Source organism: Juglans microcarpa x Juglans regia, chromosome 1S (assembly GCF_004785595.1).
Source record: "Juglans microcarpa x Juglans regia isolate MS1-56 chromosome 1S, Jm3101_v1.0, whole genome shotgun sequence".
Classification (NCBI taxonomy): domain Eukaryota; kingdom Viridiplantae; phylum Streptophyta; class Magnoliopsida; order Fagales; family Juglandaceae; genus Juglans; species Juglans microcarpa x Juglans regia.
In genome coordinates, this window is record NC_054595.1 from 24,236,470 (window position 1) to 24,252,396 (window position 15,927).

At 35.7% G+C, this 15,927-nt stretch overlaps 2 protein-coding genes and 2 pseudogenes across 4 annotated transcripts; all 4 read left to right on the plus strand.

Annotated features, from left to right (window-relative positions):
- The first annotated feature begins 1,293 nt into the window (after window positions 1–1,293).
- LOC121244747 (GDSL esterase/lipase 5-like) lies at window positions 1,294–5,864 on the plus strand. 3 transcript variants are annotated; one of them, XM_041142967.1, is made up of 5 exons: window positions 1,294–2,343; window positions 2,472–2,596; window positions 3,321–3,551; window positions 3,650–3,905; window positions 5,689–5,864. In XM_041142967.1, the coding sequence occupies exons 1-5, from the start codon at window positions 1,899–1,901 to the stop codon at window positions 5,748–5,750; spliced, it is 1,119 nt and encodes a 372-aa protein (XP_040998901.1). In that variant the 5' UTR covers window positions 1,294–1,898; the 3' UTR covers window positions 5,751–5,864. The 3 variants fall into 3 exon arrangements, with proteins under 3 accessions (XP_040998901.1, XP_040998895.1, XP_040998891.1); XM_041142961.1 differs by lacking the exon at window positions 5,689–5,864 and adding an exon at window positions 4,178–4,342; XM_041142957.1 differs by lacking the exon at window positions 5,689–5,864 and adding an exon at window positions 4,419–5,670 and having other exon boundaries at window positions 1,296–2,343.
- Window positions 5,750–7,845, plus strand: LOC121247443 (annotated as a pseudogene).
- A 1,383-nt stretch (window positions 7,846–9,228) lies between these two features.
- LOC121244777 (GDSL esterase/lipase 1-like) lies at window positions 9,229–11,305 on the plus strand. Its single transcript, XM_041142989.1, has 5 exons — window positions 9,229–9,585; window positions 9,670–9,791; window positions 9,941–10,171; window positions 10,276–10,531; window positions 10,844–11,305. Exons 1-5 carry the CDS (start codon window positions 9,312–9,314, stop codon window positions 11,080–11,082), a joined length of 1,122 nt encoding a protein of 373 aa, XP_040998923.1. The 5' UTR covers window positions 9,229–9,311; the 3' UTR covers window positions 11,083–11,305.
- Window positions 11,306–13,582: 2,277 nt separating this feature from the next.
- Window positions 13,583–15,518, plus strand: LOC121247444 (annotated as a pseudogene).
- The last annotated feature ends 409 nt before the right edge of the window (window positions 15,519–15,927 follow it).

Below are 15,927 nucleotides of genomic sequence, written 5' to 3' on the forward strand. Positions count from 1 at the left end.
ATGCTAGTTAGATGCCTTAAATAGATAGATAAGTCTGCGTAATATTTTTGTAAAAAAATAAATCTCATTAAAAAAAAATATTTTTATTTTTTTAAAATAGAGTTCACTTTTTATAAAAACTTATACCGAACTTATCCATTTAGAATTTTTACAAATTATTTCTCTTGTTCCATGCATACTCTGTACCATACTGTATTCTGGAATCAATATTCATGAAGAACTCGGTGCACATGAGTTTAAAAACACCCTAAACCATCTGATGAGCATTTATGGATTGTGCCAAGGACACAGCTTTATGCTTTGGCAGCCAATTATACATTTATAGTTGCAGCTTCTTTCTTCTTCTTCTTCTTTTTATTTTTATTTTAAAAAGATGACGATATCTTATTAATAACCTTCACTTATGACGGAAGAAAAACATGGTTATAACTTGACATCTAGGATTTACACATATTCAAAAACTAACTAGAAAATCAAACCCAGGCATCCAAACTAACTAAACAGTAAACACTATACCGTGCATCATAACAAAAGCAATAAACTAACAAAAGCATCCAAACTAACAAAATAACAAAAGCAACAAATGTTAAAGATAAACCAAAATAAAATAAAAGGCCAGTGAAAAAACAAACCTATAACCAAACCTGTTATTTTTAACAGAGAACGTATAAGCTAGCTTTATCCATAAGAACAGGTCTCAGATTGTCTTTCAGTAGGTTGTGAGTTGACTCAAAAGAAGCCTCGTGTCCACTAGAACCCAATTTGGCAAGTCTGTCAGTTACGTGATTCATTTCTCGATAAGAATGGAAGATACGTATCACCATCGAGCTCACCATCATTTTAACTTATTTCCAGTAAGCCTAACTCCTCCACGGAACAGTCCCACCTTTATCGCAATTTATATTTGCAGCTTATATATTTGCTTTCAAACTCTCCCCCATCGGCCATTAGGTCAAGAAGGAACTCAAGTTTTCAAGTCTGTGGCACTTAGCAATGTTCAAACAATAAATCATTACCCAAAAGTCCTAGCTACCAGATGGCGCCACATGTGAAACCTAGAAACACTTCCTACGAATTATATATGCAAAATAATTAGACATAAAATTATTCAATGGTTAACTATAATGGGAATGGTCGAGGCTTCATAAGTATCATTGCACTTTCGTTCATAGTCTCCATTGGATTAGAGTAGTACTGAAGTACAATTAATTTATGAATTTCTTAATTAAATTAATACAAAAACAATCTTCAAATGCTAGTTCTCATTAAATAGGGTAATGAAAGGATTGGCACTGTCTATGTGAGTGTAACCCAAGAGCATTCATTCGACAAAGGTTGCTACTTTCTGGGGACGCATATAGAAAAATAAATCAAGTTTTTATGTGTTTTTCTTGTCAAAGAATGTGGTAAAGAACATACTGCAGATTAATTTTGAGGTGGATCCAAAAGAGATAACAGGATATGATTGCCGGTATTATGAAGTAAGTAATAAGCTATAATTCTATATATTTGTACAATTAATTGATTAAAAATAAATCTCTCATCACTGAACCAACATCCACAGTAGTACTGGTAATGTCAAATAGATGATCTCTATATGCAATTCCTGCCCAAATCTTTATGCCAGCCGCTGCACAAAGTTATGCAACTTGACATGCACGTTTGAAAACCAGGCAGGCAGGCAGGCATGCATCGTCTGAATCGAGAACAATCTTTTCATGTATTTTAATTAGTGAATATTTTCTGGCTTAATTTTTTTTTTTTTTTTTTTTTTTTATCGCTGTCTTCAAACAAATACAGCTTATACAAGCGTTTTGAATTTTGAGCCAAAAATATAGGAAAGTTGACGTTTCAAGTTCTTTAGATTAGTTTGACTTACCGTCCAACTTTTTACAGAGATGCACCTTTTTTTAGTTTTCATCTTGAATATCCAAGCATGCATCATGCCAAATTTCGAATCACTCCCGAGTACTGTTCCAAACTTTGCACTGCACTCAAAAGCATATGCAATCAAAGGGTTGGTCATATATTACAGACATTCTGGGATGAATGGAACTCGTGTGGAAAGGATGTCAGCCATGGCAAGGCCAAGCTCTGTCTTTCTCATTATGGCTGTTCATGTAGCGATCCTCATCTCAACGAGTTGCGGGAGTATATCATCCGAGCATTCAAGAAAACACGTTGCTTTCTTCATATTCGGCGACTCCTTCTTAGATGCCGGCAACAACAATTACATCAACACCACAACCCTCGACCAAGCAAATTTCTGGCCTTATGGAGAAACTTATTTCAGGTTCCCAACCGGGAGGTTTTCCGATGGCCGTTTGATATCAGATTTCATTGGTTTGATTTTCAAACCATATCATGTCTTTGTTGCTTGTACAAATTTGTTTTGGTCAAATAAGAACAAATATTCTGATCTATGCTTAAAAAATACTCCGTTTTTTCTTTCTTGTCCTTCAATATTGTAGCTGAACATGCGAAGTTACCCTTGATTCCACCCTTTCTACAACCTGCTGGGAATCCTCATTATTTCAACGGGGTGAATTTTGCATCCGCTGGGGCGGGAGCTCTAGCAGAAACCTTTCAAGGTGCGGTACGTACACATTTCAGTACATCGGAGAAATATATATACATATGTAACTAATTCCTTTCATCAATGGCATTTGCATATGAGTTTATTTTGCAAGTTCTTCTGGTTTATTGAGAGTTAGAATGTGCTTCCCAAAGGGAGACCTTTTCGATCCACTTGTGTTAGTTGAAGCACTTCCAAGAAGACAACCTTTCTAGTTTCATCGTGTAATCATACGAGAGATGTTGACTTTAAATCTGTGGCAATGTAAGCTTTTGTTTTTTTTTTTTTTTTTTTTTTTTTTTGTTTTTTGTGGCTACAAGCCAGTTTTACTTTTTCAGCACTTCTAATAGTTTGGGCCACAATTTCTGAGTGCACACTTGATTTGTCAAACGTCAAGGGAGGCCCAAAAGGGGTTACTAGCTGTCCCATTTACAGTTTTTCAACGTCTGTATCAAAAGTACTCGTGTATGGACACGTCCCATATATAATACAATGTAAAGTTTAACGGAGATTCTTTTAATTTCTTACTCAAATTAGATGGTTTAATGTAGAGAGATACACATGACAGTATTAAATACTTAAGTAAATTCATAAATTCACTAGTTCGAACAGACAATTGAAAATGATCTCTGTTAAATGAGTCTAGTGGATACAAACCATTACAATGAAATGTTTCATTATGACAGGTGAATATTGTCATTTGCTTAAATGAGTCTCCGGGTTTAAGTGCTACTAAAATTTGCAGGTTATTGATCTTAAAACGCAGCTAAGTTACTATAAGCAGGTAATGACTTGGTTGAGAAGCAAGTTAGGCAATGTTGGAGCCAAAATGATGTTATCAAGAGCTGTCTACTTGTTTAGCATTGGAACCAACGATTATATGAGTCTTTTCTTAACCAATTCCACGGTGCTCGACACCTTTTCCAAATCAGAATATGTTGGAATTGTGATTGGCAACTTGACAACCATCATCAAAGTAAGCTTTCTTGTTATATTTTTCTCTATGACCCAAAATTGCAATAGTTTCTCCTTCATGTTGTGAGGTAATATTTGGGGTTATTGCCATTTTGGCAGGATATATATAGCAGAGGCGGTAGAAAATTTGGGTTCATCAATTTGCCACCCGTGGGCTGTCTTCCAGGTATCAGAACCATCAATCCAGATAACAATGGTAACTGCTTGGAAGAAGCTTCATCACTGGCAAAATTACACAATCAAGCTCTGTCTAAGCTCCTCCAAAAACTAGAGAAACACTTGAAGGGGTTTAAATATTCAATTTTCAACCTCAACATCAGTCTCAGACAGAGAATGAATCATCCCTCAAAATATGGTATGTAACATGTACATCTCTCAGCATCTCTTTTCTCCAGCCTGTGAGGTGGTCAGCAATAGAGCTGTCTAATTCTACTCAGGTTTTGTCTCAATTCAATAGTTTAAGTGCAACAGAGATAGATGCATGAGCTTCAAGGCATCAAATTAAACGCTCAATGAACTGTATAACTCAATTTATGTCTTTATCTTTCTTTTACTTGACGTCCTCAAATTCGAATAAAAAATAAAAAATCCAGTTTCTTATCAACCCCTGGATTCGTTATTCATCAGGCCAAGCTGAACTGCCTAGCCCTTATATAATTGGGCGAGAGCAATGCAATTCAAAGGCCAGCCCTTGTAGCAAAACCATCCAATGAGAAAGTGGCCGAACTAATTATCTCTCGGATTCAGCCATTACCAATATACACTATATGTTGCTGGCTAGCTGCTGCCAAAAGAAAAAGATAGCTTTTCTGTTCTCATTTACTTGAAGTTGCAAATTGTTAAATGGGGAAAATTGTTTTTTGACAAGGTTTCAAGGAAGGAAAAGGAGCATGCTGTGGGACAGGGAAGTTCAGAGGAGTGTTCAGTTGTGGAGGAAAAAGACTAGGGAAAGAGTTCCAACTCTGTGAGAATCCCAAAGAGTATGTTTTTTGGGACTCTTACCATCTCACAGAAAGGGTCCACAAACAATTTGCAGATGAAATGTGGGGTAGGGCAAACAACACCAACAGTGTTGTTGGGCCTTACAATCTGAGGGATCTATTCCAAACTCTCTAAAAGTCCTTTTACTTTCGAATTAATGTCTCTTTGCTGCGTGTAATCTTACTGAAACCAGAGTAAATGAAAAAGAAGCTGCTCCTTCTATTCTTTTATCCTAGTAATATAACAAGGTTGTCAAGTTTGTCAGGACTTCCTTCCCTTCTGAAACGTATTTCACAGTTGAAATATCTAGGTGACCTTGATTGCAATTTCAATATCCCTCAGCACCTTAGGCAACCTTTAAAATTGCATGTGATTGTACCTAGAATTCGTTCTTTTACCTTAAACAGGACAATCATGTGGTTGATTTGGTCTTTCTCCCCATTTGACCAACTTTGTAATGAAAGCTTAGTTTTATCAGAGATTTATTAAATATGCATGTAGCCACGAATTTACAAATCAATGGCATGATTTGGTCTTTATCCTCCATTTGACCAACCCTTAATTTAATGAAAGCTAACTTTGTTTAATCAGAGGATCATTCATTACGTAGCCGCGAGCGAATATACCAAATGTAAAGAAATCAATCGTTGAATTGGACTGTCAACTCTTCATGCAACACGTAATTGGTAGGTAAAAATGTTTCCATTATTAACTTTTCAAAGGGTTGTTCATCCTAATTCTTGGACCGATCGAGTTCAGTATCCTCATCCTATAGTTCAGAAAATCTTGATATAATTTTCGCTGAGTTGCCTGTGATCGATGCAGCAGTAGGTCTTAACCGAGAATGCGCCGATTCTGATGATGTATGTAATAGAATTTCCCATTCTTTTATCGTCTTTCTCATCATCATCACCCGAAATCTGGGATCATATGAAATTAATCAATTATGATCTCTTTTATTCATTAATTCTTGTTTTCTAGAATGGCCGGCATAGTTTATATGTAACAAAAGCGCAGACACGAATATACTAATGTGGTGAAATCGAGCGTTGACTTTGATCTTAGTACTGTTCTACTTGTTCAATGATGTCTGTTCATTCTTGGACGGATACAATGTAAAATAATCAACTTATTTCCCCATCTTGAGCACAATGCAGCCTATAAATGGAAATCACCAAGTAATGAGAAGATAACAGAAAGTGAAGGAGATTTAACATGATGGCCGGTTCAAGGCTCCATTTCTGTCTGATGGTTTTGTACTGTGCAAGCCTTATGATCCCAACCCAATGTCTTGGTCGCATCTGCCTGCCGGAGGAGCATGTTGCCTTGTTCATCTTCGGGGAGTCAATGATTGATGCCGGAAACAATAACTATATCAACACCACGACTGTTTTGCAGTCAAATATTTGGCCATATGGAGAAAGCTACTTCAAGTACCCCTCCGGAAGAGCCTCCGATGGCCGTCTAATACCTGATTTCATTGGTAAGTTTCAGTCATCATGTATTTCTTTAGGACTTGAATTGATCTAAACTTACTTTTGAAGGATTGTTAATGCAGCTGAGTATCTAAAGTTGCCATTCGTTCCACCATTTCTACATCCTGGTTACCATCGATATACTGACGGGGCTAACTTTGCATCAGCAGGAGCTGGTGCTCTTGTTGAAACTAACCGTGGATTGGTATGCTTTTTCTCATGAATTGCATGTATGTTTACCTGGCTAATAAGTACCAGATCGAGCTCTTCTACCCATTAACCAGGCTCCTTGGCATACATAGATTTTTTCCTTGAGATTCTAAGAAACTGAGTGCCAATAATTATAGCAAGAGTATTTGTGCTTTGATGGCACAGTATTAGTTCAAGTTGGGCTCAAAGTTAACATTACCGGATAGAAGCTGGTCATAACAGTTATCAGTGATCCAGAGCTAAGTGAGGATGTTGCCCGACACTCCCATATATATGTATAGTCCCGAAAAATAAATAGCAAAACAAACTATGTTACTATAGTTCCAAGTTTATGTCTTAGGAAATGTTTGTTTACATATGTGGTTGGACATGCAACTTATATTAGCTGTACGTCTCATCTTATGTGTTCATAGATTATCATTTGAGACCCAAGCAAATTCTATATGGTGGCATGGTTGAATACTCGCTTTTGTTGATCTCTTTCTTTCTTCCCCTTTTTCTATCCCTCCATTTCAGGTGATAGACCTACATACTCAATTCCATTATTTCGAGAAAATGGAGAGGCTGTTGAGGCAAAAACTGGGTGAAGCAGAGACCATGACATTGCTGTCCAGAGCAGTTTACTTCATTAGCATTGGAACCAACGAATACTTGGTCCCTTTCACATCAAACTCCACCATGCTTCAATCCTACTCTCATGAAGAATATGTAGGCATGGTGATTGGCAACATGACAACTGTAATCAAAGTAATATTTGCAATTATTAGTGTTTCATGATCCAGTATTTAAAATAAATTATTTTTTGGGTATATTTCTGTTTTCATTTTTGTAATTAAGTTGTTTACTATTGTACTTTGATCTGTTAGGAAATATATAACAAAGGAGGAAGGAAATTTGCGTTTCTAAACGTGGAGCCTTTGGGTTGTATACCATTGGCGAAAGCACTAAAACCAGGAAACGGAGGTGCATGCATAGAAGAAATGACAGAACTGGTAAAACTGCACAATAAAGCACTTTCTCATGTCCTCCAGATACTAGAGAGCCAACTGAAAGGATTCAAATATTCAAATGCCGATTTATACAGTTTCGTCACTGAAAGAATGAATAACCCTTTAAAATATGGTTTGTCAAGGCCATTATCATAGTACAAAACATATCTGATTATTGTGGTAATTCAATTATTTTCTTTTTCTAGTCTTCCTTCTTCTAATTCTATCGCAGTCTGAAACCCATGATCTGCATTATAATTTAGCTTTATCCAATTTATGTAATGAAGGTTTCAAGGAAGGGAAGATAGCATGTTGTGGATCTGGTCCATATAGAGGAGTCGTAAACTGTGGAGGGAAGGGATCAGTAAAAGAGTATGAATTATGTGGGAACCCCAGTGAGTATGTCATCCAACAGAAAAGGCCTACCAGCAACTGGCGAAGCTTATGTGGGATGGAGATCTCAGTGTCACTTGGCCTTACGGTATAAAAGCACTGGTCGGACATAAATGAATCATGAACTGTACCAACTGATCATGAACTAAGTTATAATAAGCTCAGTATTGTGAAACAAATAATAAGGATTAATCAGAGTTCTAGCTTAGCTAGCTTTGACGTTCCAGTTCCTCATCATGATATCTATCGGCAGTCTGCACTCTGGAGTCTGGAGATGCATATGTCCAAGTGCATAGCTACTGTATATATATATATATATGCTCAAAAAAGTTTACCATTTATTAACCCTTGGCTTTCCTTTTTTTTTTTTTCTTTTTCTTTGCCTAGAAAAAAGAAGCTGGGTGTTTTCTCCCATCAATTCATGATTCCCAGAGTTAAGCTGATATTTATCGATCCGAACTGATCATATATACGTTATTTTTTGAGCAATTATATATTTTGCCTGAGTGAATAAAAATATTGGAAGAACAATACAAATATTTTAAATAAATTATATACTACTTTTAATTAATCCACTTTAATGGCGAACGTCGTTGATCACTAATTTCAACAAAAATGACAAAGAAAAGCGTACGTATAAAGAATTACTTCGTGAATAATGAGCTGGTAGCCACATTGAATTTAGAATTAGAAAATCAATGTGATCTGGTCTAAATCCTCCATTTGACCAATGCTTTAATATTAAAAGCTTTGTTGAATCAGAGGACCATTAATTCATGTGTAGCCGCGCGCTAATTAATAATAATTTACTAATTAATTAAATGTAAAGATCGAAATCAAGCATTGAATTTGAATTTGACTGTAGATCGAATCGGTCTACTTAGAATTAGTTCGACCTCATGAATTTACCGTTTATTAATCAATCATGCATTATAAACGCATGCAATCGATGTGCGAATATCACACAGGGATTTTAATCAACTGAAAGCCTCATTTTAACTGATGCATGCATGAAAAGAAAGAGATTTTATTATTAATATCGATGTCTTTATATAACAGATAAAGATATTTCCATTATATATTAACTTTCGAAGGGATCCCTTAGTTCATCCTAACTCTCCAAATTCAATATCCTCCTCCTTTAGTTCAGGAAATATTGATATAATTATTATTCATGAGTTGTCTGTGATGCAGTAGATCTTGAATCTTGACTGTGGAATATCATGCGCTGATGGTGATAAAGAGTAGAAATTTCCCATTGTTTTATCGTATAATTTCTTATCATTATCATCATCATCATCCTCTGATAACGACTGGGAAAATGATATTAATTAATTGTTTCTAATTAAATTATTCTTCTTTTCTAGAATGGCTGGCACAGCTTACTTGTAGCAGAAGTTGGGGGTTGCCTATCTAATACTTTTGAAAAAATTTGTAGACACGAATATACTAATGTGCATGGTATGATCGAGCGTTGCATGAATTTGACTGATACATGTCTATAGCTTGTTGGAGGATGTTAATGTTAATTTGCACAATCTTCAACGGATACGAATAAGCCGACCCACACATGAGGAATTTTAAAGAAAAATAATGAACTTATAATTAAATTAGTCTGTTTTGAAAGTTCAACTGAAGCACAATGCGTGCAGCTTATAAATGGAAGTCGCCAAGTAATGAGAAGAAAACAGAAAGTGGTGGCCGAGATTTAACATGATGATGGGTTCAAGGCCGTTTTACTTGATCTGTCTCGTAGTTTTGCGTGCAACCGGCCTTATTGTCCCAACCCAATGTCTTGGTCGCATCTGCCTGCCGGAGGAGCATGTTGCCTTGTTCATCTTCGGGGATTCAATAATTGATGCTGGAAACAATAACTACATCAACACCACGGCTGTTTTGCAGGCAAATGTTTGGCCATATGGCGAAAGCTACTTCAAGTACCCCTCCGGAAGAGCCTCTGATGGCCGTCTAATACCTGATTTCATTGGTAAGTTTCAGTCATCATGTATTTTCTCTAGGAGGGCATCATGAATTGTTGTTAAAATTGACGTTTGAAGCATTAATGTTGCAGCTGAGTATCTAAAGTTGCCATTCATTCCACCCTATCTACATCCCGGTTATCATCGATATACCGATGGGGCTAACTTTGCATCAGCAGGAGCTGGTGCTCTTGTTGAAACCCGCCGAGGATTGGTATGCTTTCTATCCATATAGTAATTCCTAGCTACCTCTTTTAGTCGTAGGAAATATTTGTTTACATATGTGGTTGGAACTTTGGACATGCATTAACCATATATGGTACTCCGGCCATTTAATATGTTTTTCTCCTCCCTTTTTGTCAGGTGATAGACCTACAAACCCAATTTCATTATTTCGAGAAAATGGAGAGGGTGCTGAGGCAAAAACTGGGTGAAGCAGAGACCAGGACATTGCTGTCCAGAGCCGTTTACTTGATTAGCATCGGAACCAACGACTACTTGGTCACTTTCGCCAACTCCAGCACACTTCAGTATTCCTACTCTCGAGAAGAATACGTAGATATGGTGATCGGTAACATGACAACTGTGATCAAAGTAATATCGCAATTACTGCTCTTTAATTCCAGAATTTAAAATAAATTAAATTGGTAATTATATATATTATTGTACGTACGTACGTACTTTGATCCGTACGTTAGGAAATACACAAGAAAGGAGGAAGGAAATTTGCGTTTCTAAACGTGGAACCCCTGGGTTGCGTACCATTGGCGAAAGCTATAAAACCAGAAATCGGAGGTGCCTGCATGGAGGAATTGACAGCACTGGTAAAACTGCACAATAAAGCACTTTCTCATGTCCTCCAGATACTAGAGACCCAGCTCAAAGGATTCAAATATTCACATGCCGATTTATACACTTTCGTTACTGAAAGAATTAATGACCCTTTAAAATATGGTATGTTCTCTCTCTTTTCTTCTTCTTTCTAACACAGTATGAAGGTCATCATCTGCATTAATTACATCAGAGAAGCACTACAGTCATAAAAAAAAGATTGCACAGAAATAAATCCACAGCACTTTTATCACCCTTAGATAATCCTTTATTTTTTTAAAAAAATTGATGTACAATGTCACCTTATCATTGTAAGATGAAAGTGAGATACGACTATGAAGTATATATAAACATAACTCTTTATGAAATCCCTTTGTGTTAAAGCATTTCTCATTACATAATTTAGGTTTTTTCTAATCTGTGTAATTAATGAAGGTTTCAAGGAAGGGAAGAAGGGATGCTGCGGATCTGGTTCATATAGAGAAAATCTGAACTGTGGGAAGGGAACATTAACAGAAGAGTATGAATTGTGTGGGAACCCCAGCGAATATGTGTTCTTTGACGCTGTTCATCCAACAGAAAAGGCCTACCAGCAACTAGCGAAGCTTATGTGGGATGGAGATCTCAATATCACCTGGCCTTACGGTATAAAAGCACTGGTTGGACATAAATAAGTCCATGAACTGTACCAACTCAACTAAATTATAAGCTCGATCAGTGTTGTGAAACAATTAATAAGGATTCAGGGTTCTTGCTTTGTTCTAGCTAGTTCCTCATGATATCTGCAGCGCACTCTGTAGAAATGTCCAAGTGCATATATAGCTTCTGCATATGCTCAAATAAAGTTTACCAAATGAGAAATGTTTTGACTACAAAGGAATTTTATAATAATAAATTTACAAATTGACGTGGCCGTTTGATGTAACATGTAAGATCATAATTATAATGTTATTTTTATTATAAAGTAAATCTAATATATCATATGAATTAGTCATCGTGTCAATTTATGAATTTACTTTTTTAGAATCTTTTTGTGGTTGTATTGTGTTAATTATATACCAAATAATTAGTTATATATATATATATATATATTTCTATTTTTTTTACTTTACCTAGAAAAAAGAAGGGTGTTTGCTCCCATCAATTCATTTCCAGAGTTCAGCTGATATTCATCGATCCAAACTCATACGTTATTTTTTGAGCATTTATTTTGCCTGAGTGATCAGTTATAAATCTACAAAATGTGTAGGAATAGCTGCGTTTACGTCTGAATAAAATTGAAAGAAGAACACAAATTATATTTAAAAGAATTATATATATATATATATATATATATATATATACACACATTATTAATTCATTCATTTTCATGGCGAACGTCGTCGACTTTAATTAGGAAAAGCGTAAAGATCAGTTTCGTGGAAATCAGTACTGTAATTTGGTCTTTATCCTCCATTTGACCAACCCTTTAATATCGAAAGCTAATATACTAATTAAATGTAAAGATCATCGAAATCAAGCATTGAATTTGACTGTAGAACTGGTCTATATACTTAGTTTATTCTTAATTTAATTACGTTTATTAATCAATCATGCACGCATGCTATCACACCGGAAATTTTGAGAGGTACGTATTTTTATAGTCACAAAAATTTTTTTATAAAAATAAATTCACAGATATATTAAATGATATGGATTCATATAATATATTAAATCTATTTTAAAATATGATATACCACGTTAAATCATATCAACTTATAAATTTATTTTTATGTAATCTCTTTATAACTAAACTATTTTTTGACAATTTAAAAACCGTATGATAATAAGTCAAACCTTCAAGAAATAACTTTAACTTTACAGAAACGATAAAGATGTTTGGATCCATTATGAACTTTCAAAGGGTACTTGTTCATTCTAGTTCTCCAAATTCAATATCCTCAACCTTTAGTTCAGAAAATATTGATATAATCATGCCTGAGTTGTCTGTGATGCAGTAGGTATATATATTAATTATATCGACTCTGGATGCGCTGATGGTTGTGATGTAGTAGAAGTTTCTCATTGTTTCTCTCGTACGTCTTTCGTAAATATTGGAGTACTAGCCTGTAATCAAGAAAATTAATATTCCGGTCTTAGCGTGACAACTTACCAGGCCCGCAGCCGGCCGGCACATCATCTTGGTCTAAATTTGTAAGCTCTAAAAGAAAAATAAAAATTTATAATGAATTATTTATAATAAAAATATATTTATTTTAACAGAAAATAATTATTTTCGTAAAAAATATCCAATCATAAATAAGCAGTTTTTTATAATATATATATTATAATATGTATGTATGTTGTTGTGGACGTACCATAGACTACTAGGGTACTATAAAATGCATATTGAGCAAATAAAATTTATATAAATGTACCCATAATCTAATTTGACAAGTAAATGTCGAATATATGGCTAAAAAAGGTAAGAAAATTAATTGTGTCCCATGCATCTAATTAATTAATATTATATTTCTATTTTCGTTGATCTTAACAGTCATGTGATCTTTATTGATTGTACATATACATTGTAAGAGTTTGATAGGTTATATAAGAGTCGCAATTGCCAATTTTGATAGTTTATATGCGCGCGCAAATTATAAAACCAATCGTATTTTGAAAATTAATACAAAATAAGAATTTTCCCAAAGAAATTGAATATTATTTTGTTTTAATAGTGTCACAGAAATCGTGGATTTCCATTTGTTATTTGTAAGCGATAACTCATGGGAAATCATGACATTAATTATTAATTGTTTCTGATTATATTATTTCTTGTTTTCTAGGATGGCCGGCGCAGTTTACTTGTAACAGAAGTTGGGGGGCTGCATGCCTGTCTAATATTATTGTTGAAAAGATCATTTGTAGACACGAATATACTAATGTGGTAAAATCGAGCGTTGATTTTGACTAAAGTACCAGTCTACAGCTTGTTGGGTGTTGTTTGTTCAATCTTCAACGAATACGATGAGCTAGCCCGGCCACACTGCAGGGATTTTAATGAGAAATAATCAACTTATAATTAAATTCGCCTGTTTTGAAAGTTCAACTAAAGCACAATGCATGCAGCTTATAAATGGAAATCGCCAAGTAATGAGAAGAAAACAGAAAGTGAATAGGAGATTTAACACGATCATGATCATGGGTTTAAGGTTTTATTTCTGTCTGATGGTTTTGTGTGCAAGCCTTATGATCCCAACCCAATGTCTTGGCCGGCACATCTGCCTGCCGGAGGAGCATGTTGCCTTGTTCATTTTCGGGGATTCAATGATTGATGCTGGAAACAATAACTACATCAACACCACGACTGTTTTTCAGGTAAATGTTTGGCCATATGGCGAAAGCTACTTCAAGTATCCCTCTGGAAGACCCTCCGATGGCCGTCTAATACCTGATTTCATTGGTAATTCAGTTTTAGTCATGCATGCATGTGTTTTCTCTAGGAGGACATCATGAATTGTTACTAAAACTGACTTTTGAAGCATTAATGTTGCTGCTGAGTATCTAAAGTTGCCATTCATTCCACCCTATCTACATCCCGGTTATCATCGATATACCGACGGTGCTAACTTTGCATCAGCAGGAGCTGGTGCTCTCGTTGAAACCCGCCGAGGATTGGTATATATCGACGTTATTCATATTAAAACCTATATCTCGATGTGCGCTTTGACTTCTAGTACTCGTAGGAAATGTTTGTTTACATGTGTAGTTGGATCTTCGACATGCAACAATAGTATTAGTACTACTCCATTGTCTCGTTTGTTTTTAAAAAACATCTCATCTCATTTCATCATTACAACTTTCTCAACTTCTAATATAAAATAAAATAAATAATTTAATTTTTCCAAATCTTAAAACAAAAATAATATTAAAAAATATATTCTAACAATATTTTATTCAACTTTTTAACATTAATCTCAACTCATCTCAAAAAATAAACGGCCGTTAACTTGTTTTCTCCTGCCTTTTTGTCAGGTGACAGACCTACATACCCAATTCCATTATTTCGAGAAAATGGAGAGGCAGCTGAGACAAAAACTAGGTGAAGCAGAGACCAGAACATTGCTGTCCAGAGCCGTTTACTTAATTAGCATCGGAGCCAACGACTACTTGGTCACTTTCGCCAACTCCAGCACGCTTCAATATTAATTCCTACTCTCGAGAAGAATACGTAGGTATGGTGATCGGCAACTTGACAAATGTGATCAAAGTAATATCGCATGAATTAGTGCTCTTTAATTCCAGTATTTAAAATAAATTAAATTGGTAATTATATATTATTAATGTACGTACGTACGTACTTCGATCCGTTAGGAAATACACAAGAAAGGAGGAAGGCAATTTGCGTTTCTAAACGTGGAGCCCCTGGGTTGCATACCATTGGCGAAAGCTAGATATAAAACCAGAAATCGGAGGTGCGTGCATGGAGGAATTGACAGCACTGGTAAAACTGCACAATAAAGCACTTTCTCATGTCCTCCAGATACTGGAGACCCAGCTCAAAGGATTCAAATTATATTCACATGCCGATTTATACACTTTCGTTACTGAAAGAATTAACGACCCTTTAAAATATGGTATTCATGGCCAATTCATTCAAATTCTTCTTCTTCTTCTTCTTCTTCTTCTTAAACCCATTTGCATCAATTACATAATTTAGATTTATTCTAAGAGAAATTATTTATACAAATTATAATGGACAAGTTTCCCTACCTTTCATTCTTAGTGGACTCACATATTTACAAAATATCTATATAAAATTTGTCTATTTGAATCAACTTGTACTTAACATTACTCTTGTTCTAATACCTGTAAGTAATGAATTAGGTTTCAAGGAAGGGAAGATGGCATGCTGCGGATCTGGTTCATACAGAGAAAATCTGAAATGTGGGAAGGGAACATTAAAAGAGGAGTATGAATTGTGTGGGAAGCCCAGCGAGCATGTCTTCTTTGACGCTGCTCACCCAACTGAAAAGGCGTACCCCGGTACCAGCAACTGGCCAAGCCAATGTGGACTGGAGATCCCAATATCACCTGGCCTTGCGGTATAAAAGCTTTAGTTGAACATTAATGATTGAACTGTACCATCTCAACCGTAAAAAGGATAAAGGATACATGGTTTTGGTTTGGTTCCTCGTGATATCTGCTCAATAAATAAACTTTGCGAGTAACTTAAAATTAGGGTTGTGCATAAAGGGCTTTGGGCCCAATCCGTTCGACTAACCGATCCGCCCGATTCGACAAAAACGGGTTCATCGAGTCAAGATATAATAAGCAGGTTGTGTTCCGACGAAACCGATTTTCTTCTCCCTCACTGCCTGTAGAAACCCTAGCCAGTGGCGTTCTTCCTTGCTGTTCTCTGTCGTCGTCTCCATCGAAGTTCTCCATTGCCGTTAATCATCATCATTTGCCGTAGACGTTCCTGGCGAACCAGAGGCGCCACCCCGAGAACTTTCACTGGCATCACCAAATATGGCCAG

What these genes read in the sequence shown, in the direction of transcription:
- LOC121244747 (XM_041142957.1), top strand. Translation starts at nt 1,899, where the DNA reads ATGCACCTTTTTTTAGTTTTCATCTTGAATATCCAAGCATGCATCATG. An exon ending in CAGAAACCTTTCAAGGTGCG is followed by an intron (nt 2,597 to 3,320) that starts GTACGTACACAT and finishes TAAAATTTGCAG; the next exon opens with GTTATTGATCTTAAAACGCA. An exon ending in ACTTGACAACCATCATCAAA is followed by an intron (nt 3,552 to 3,649) that starts GTAAGCTTTCTT and finishes CCATTTTGGCAG; the next exon opens with GATATATATAGCAGAGGCGG.
- LOC121244777 (XM_041142989.1), top strand. Translation starts at nt 9,312, where the DNA reads ATGATGATGGGTTCAAGGCCGTTTTACTTGATCTGTCTCGTAGTTTTG. An exon ending in TCTAATACCTGATTTCATTG is followed by an intron (nt 9,586 to 9,669) that starts GTAAGTTTCAGT and finishes TTAATGTTGCAG; the next exon opens with CTGAGTATCTAAAGTTGCCA. An exon ending in TTGAAACCCGCCGAGGATTG is followed by an intron (nt 9,792 to 9,940) that starts GTATGCTTTCTA and finishes CCTTTTTGTCAG; the next exon opens with GTGATAGACCTACAAACCCA.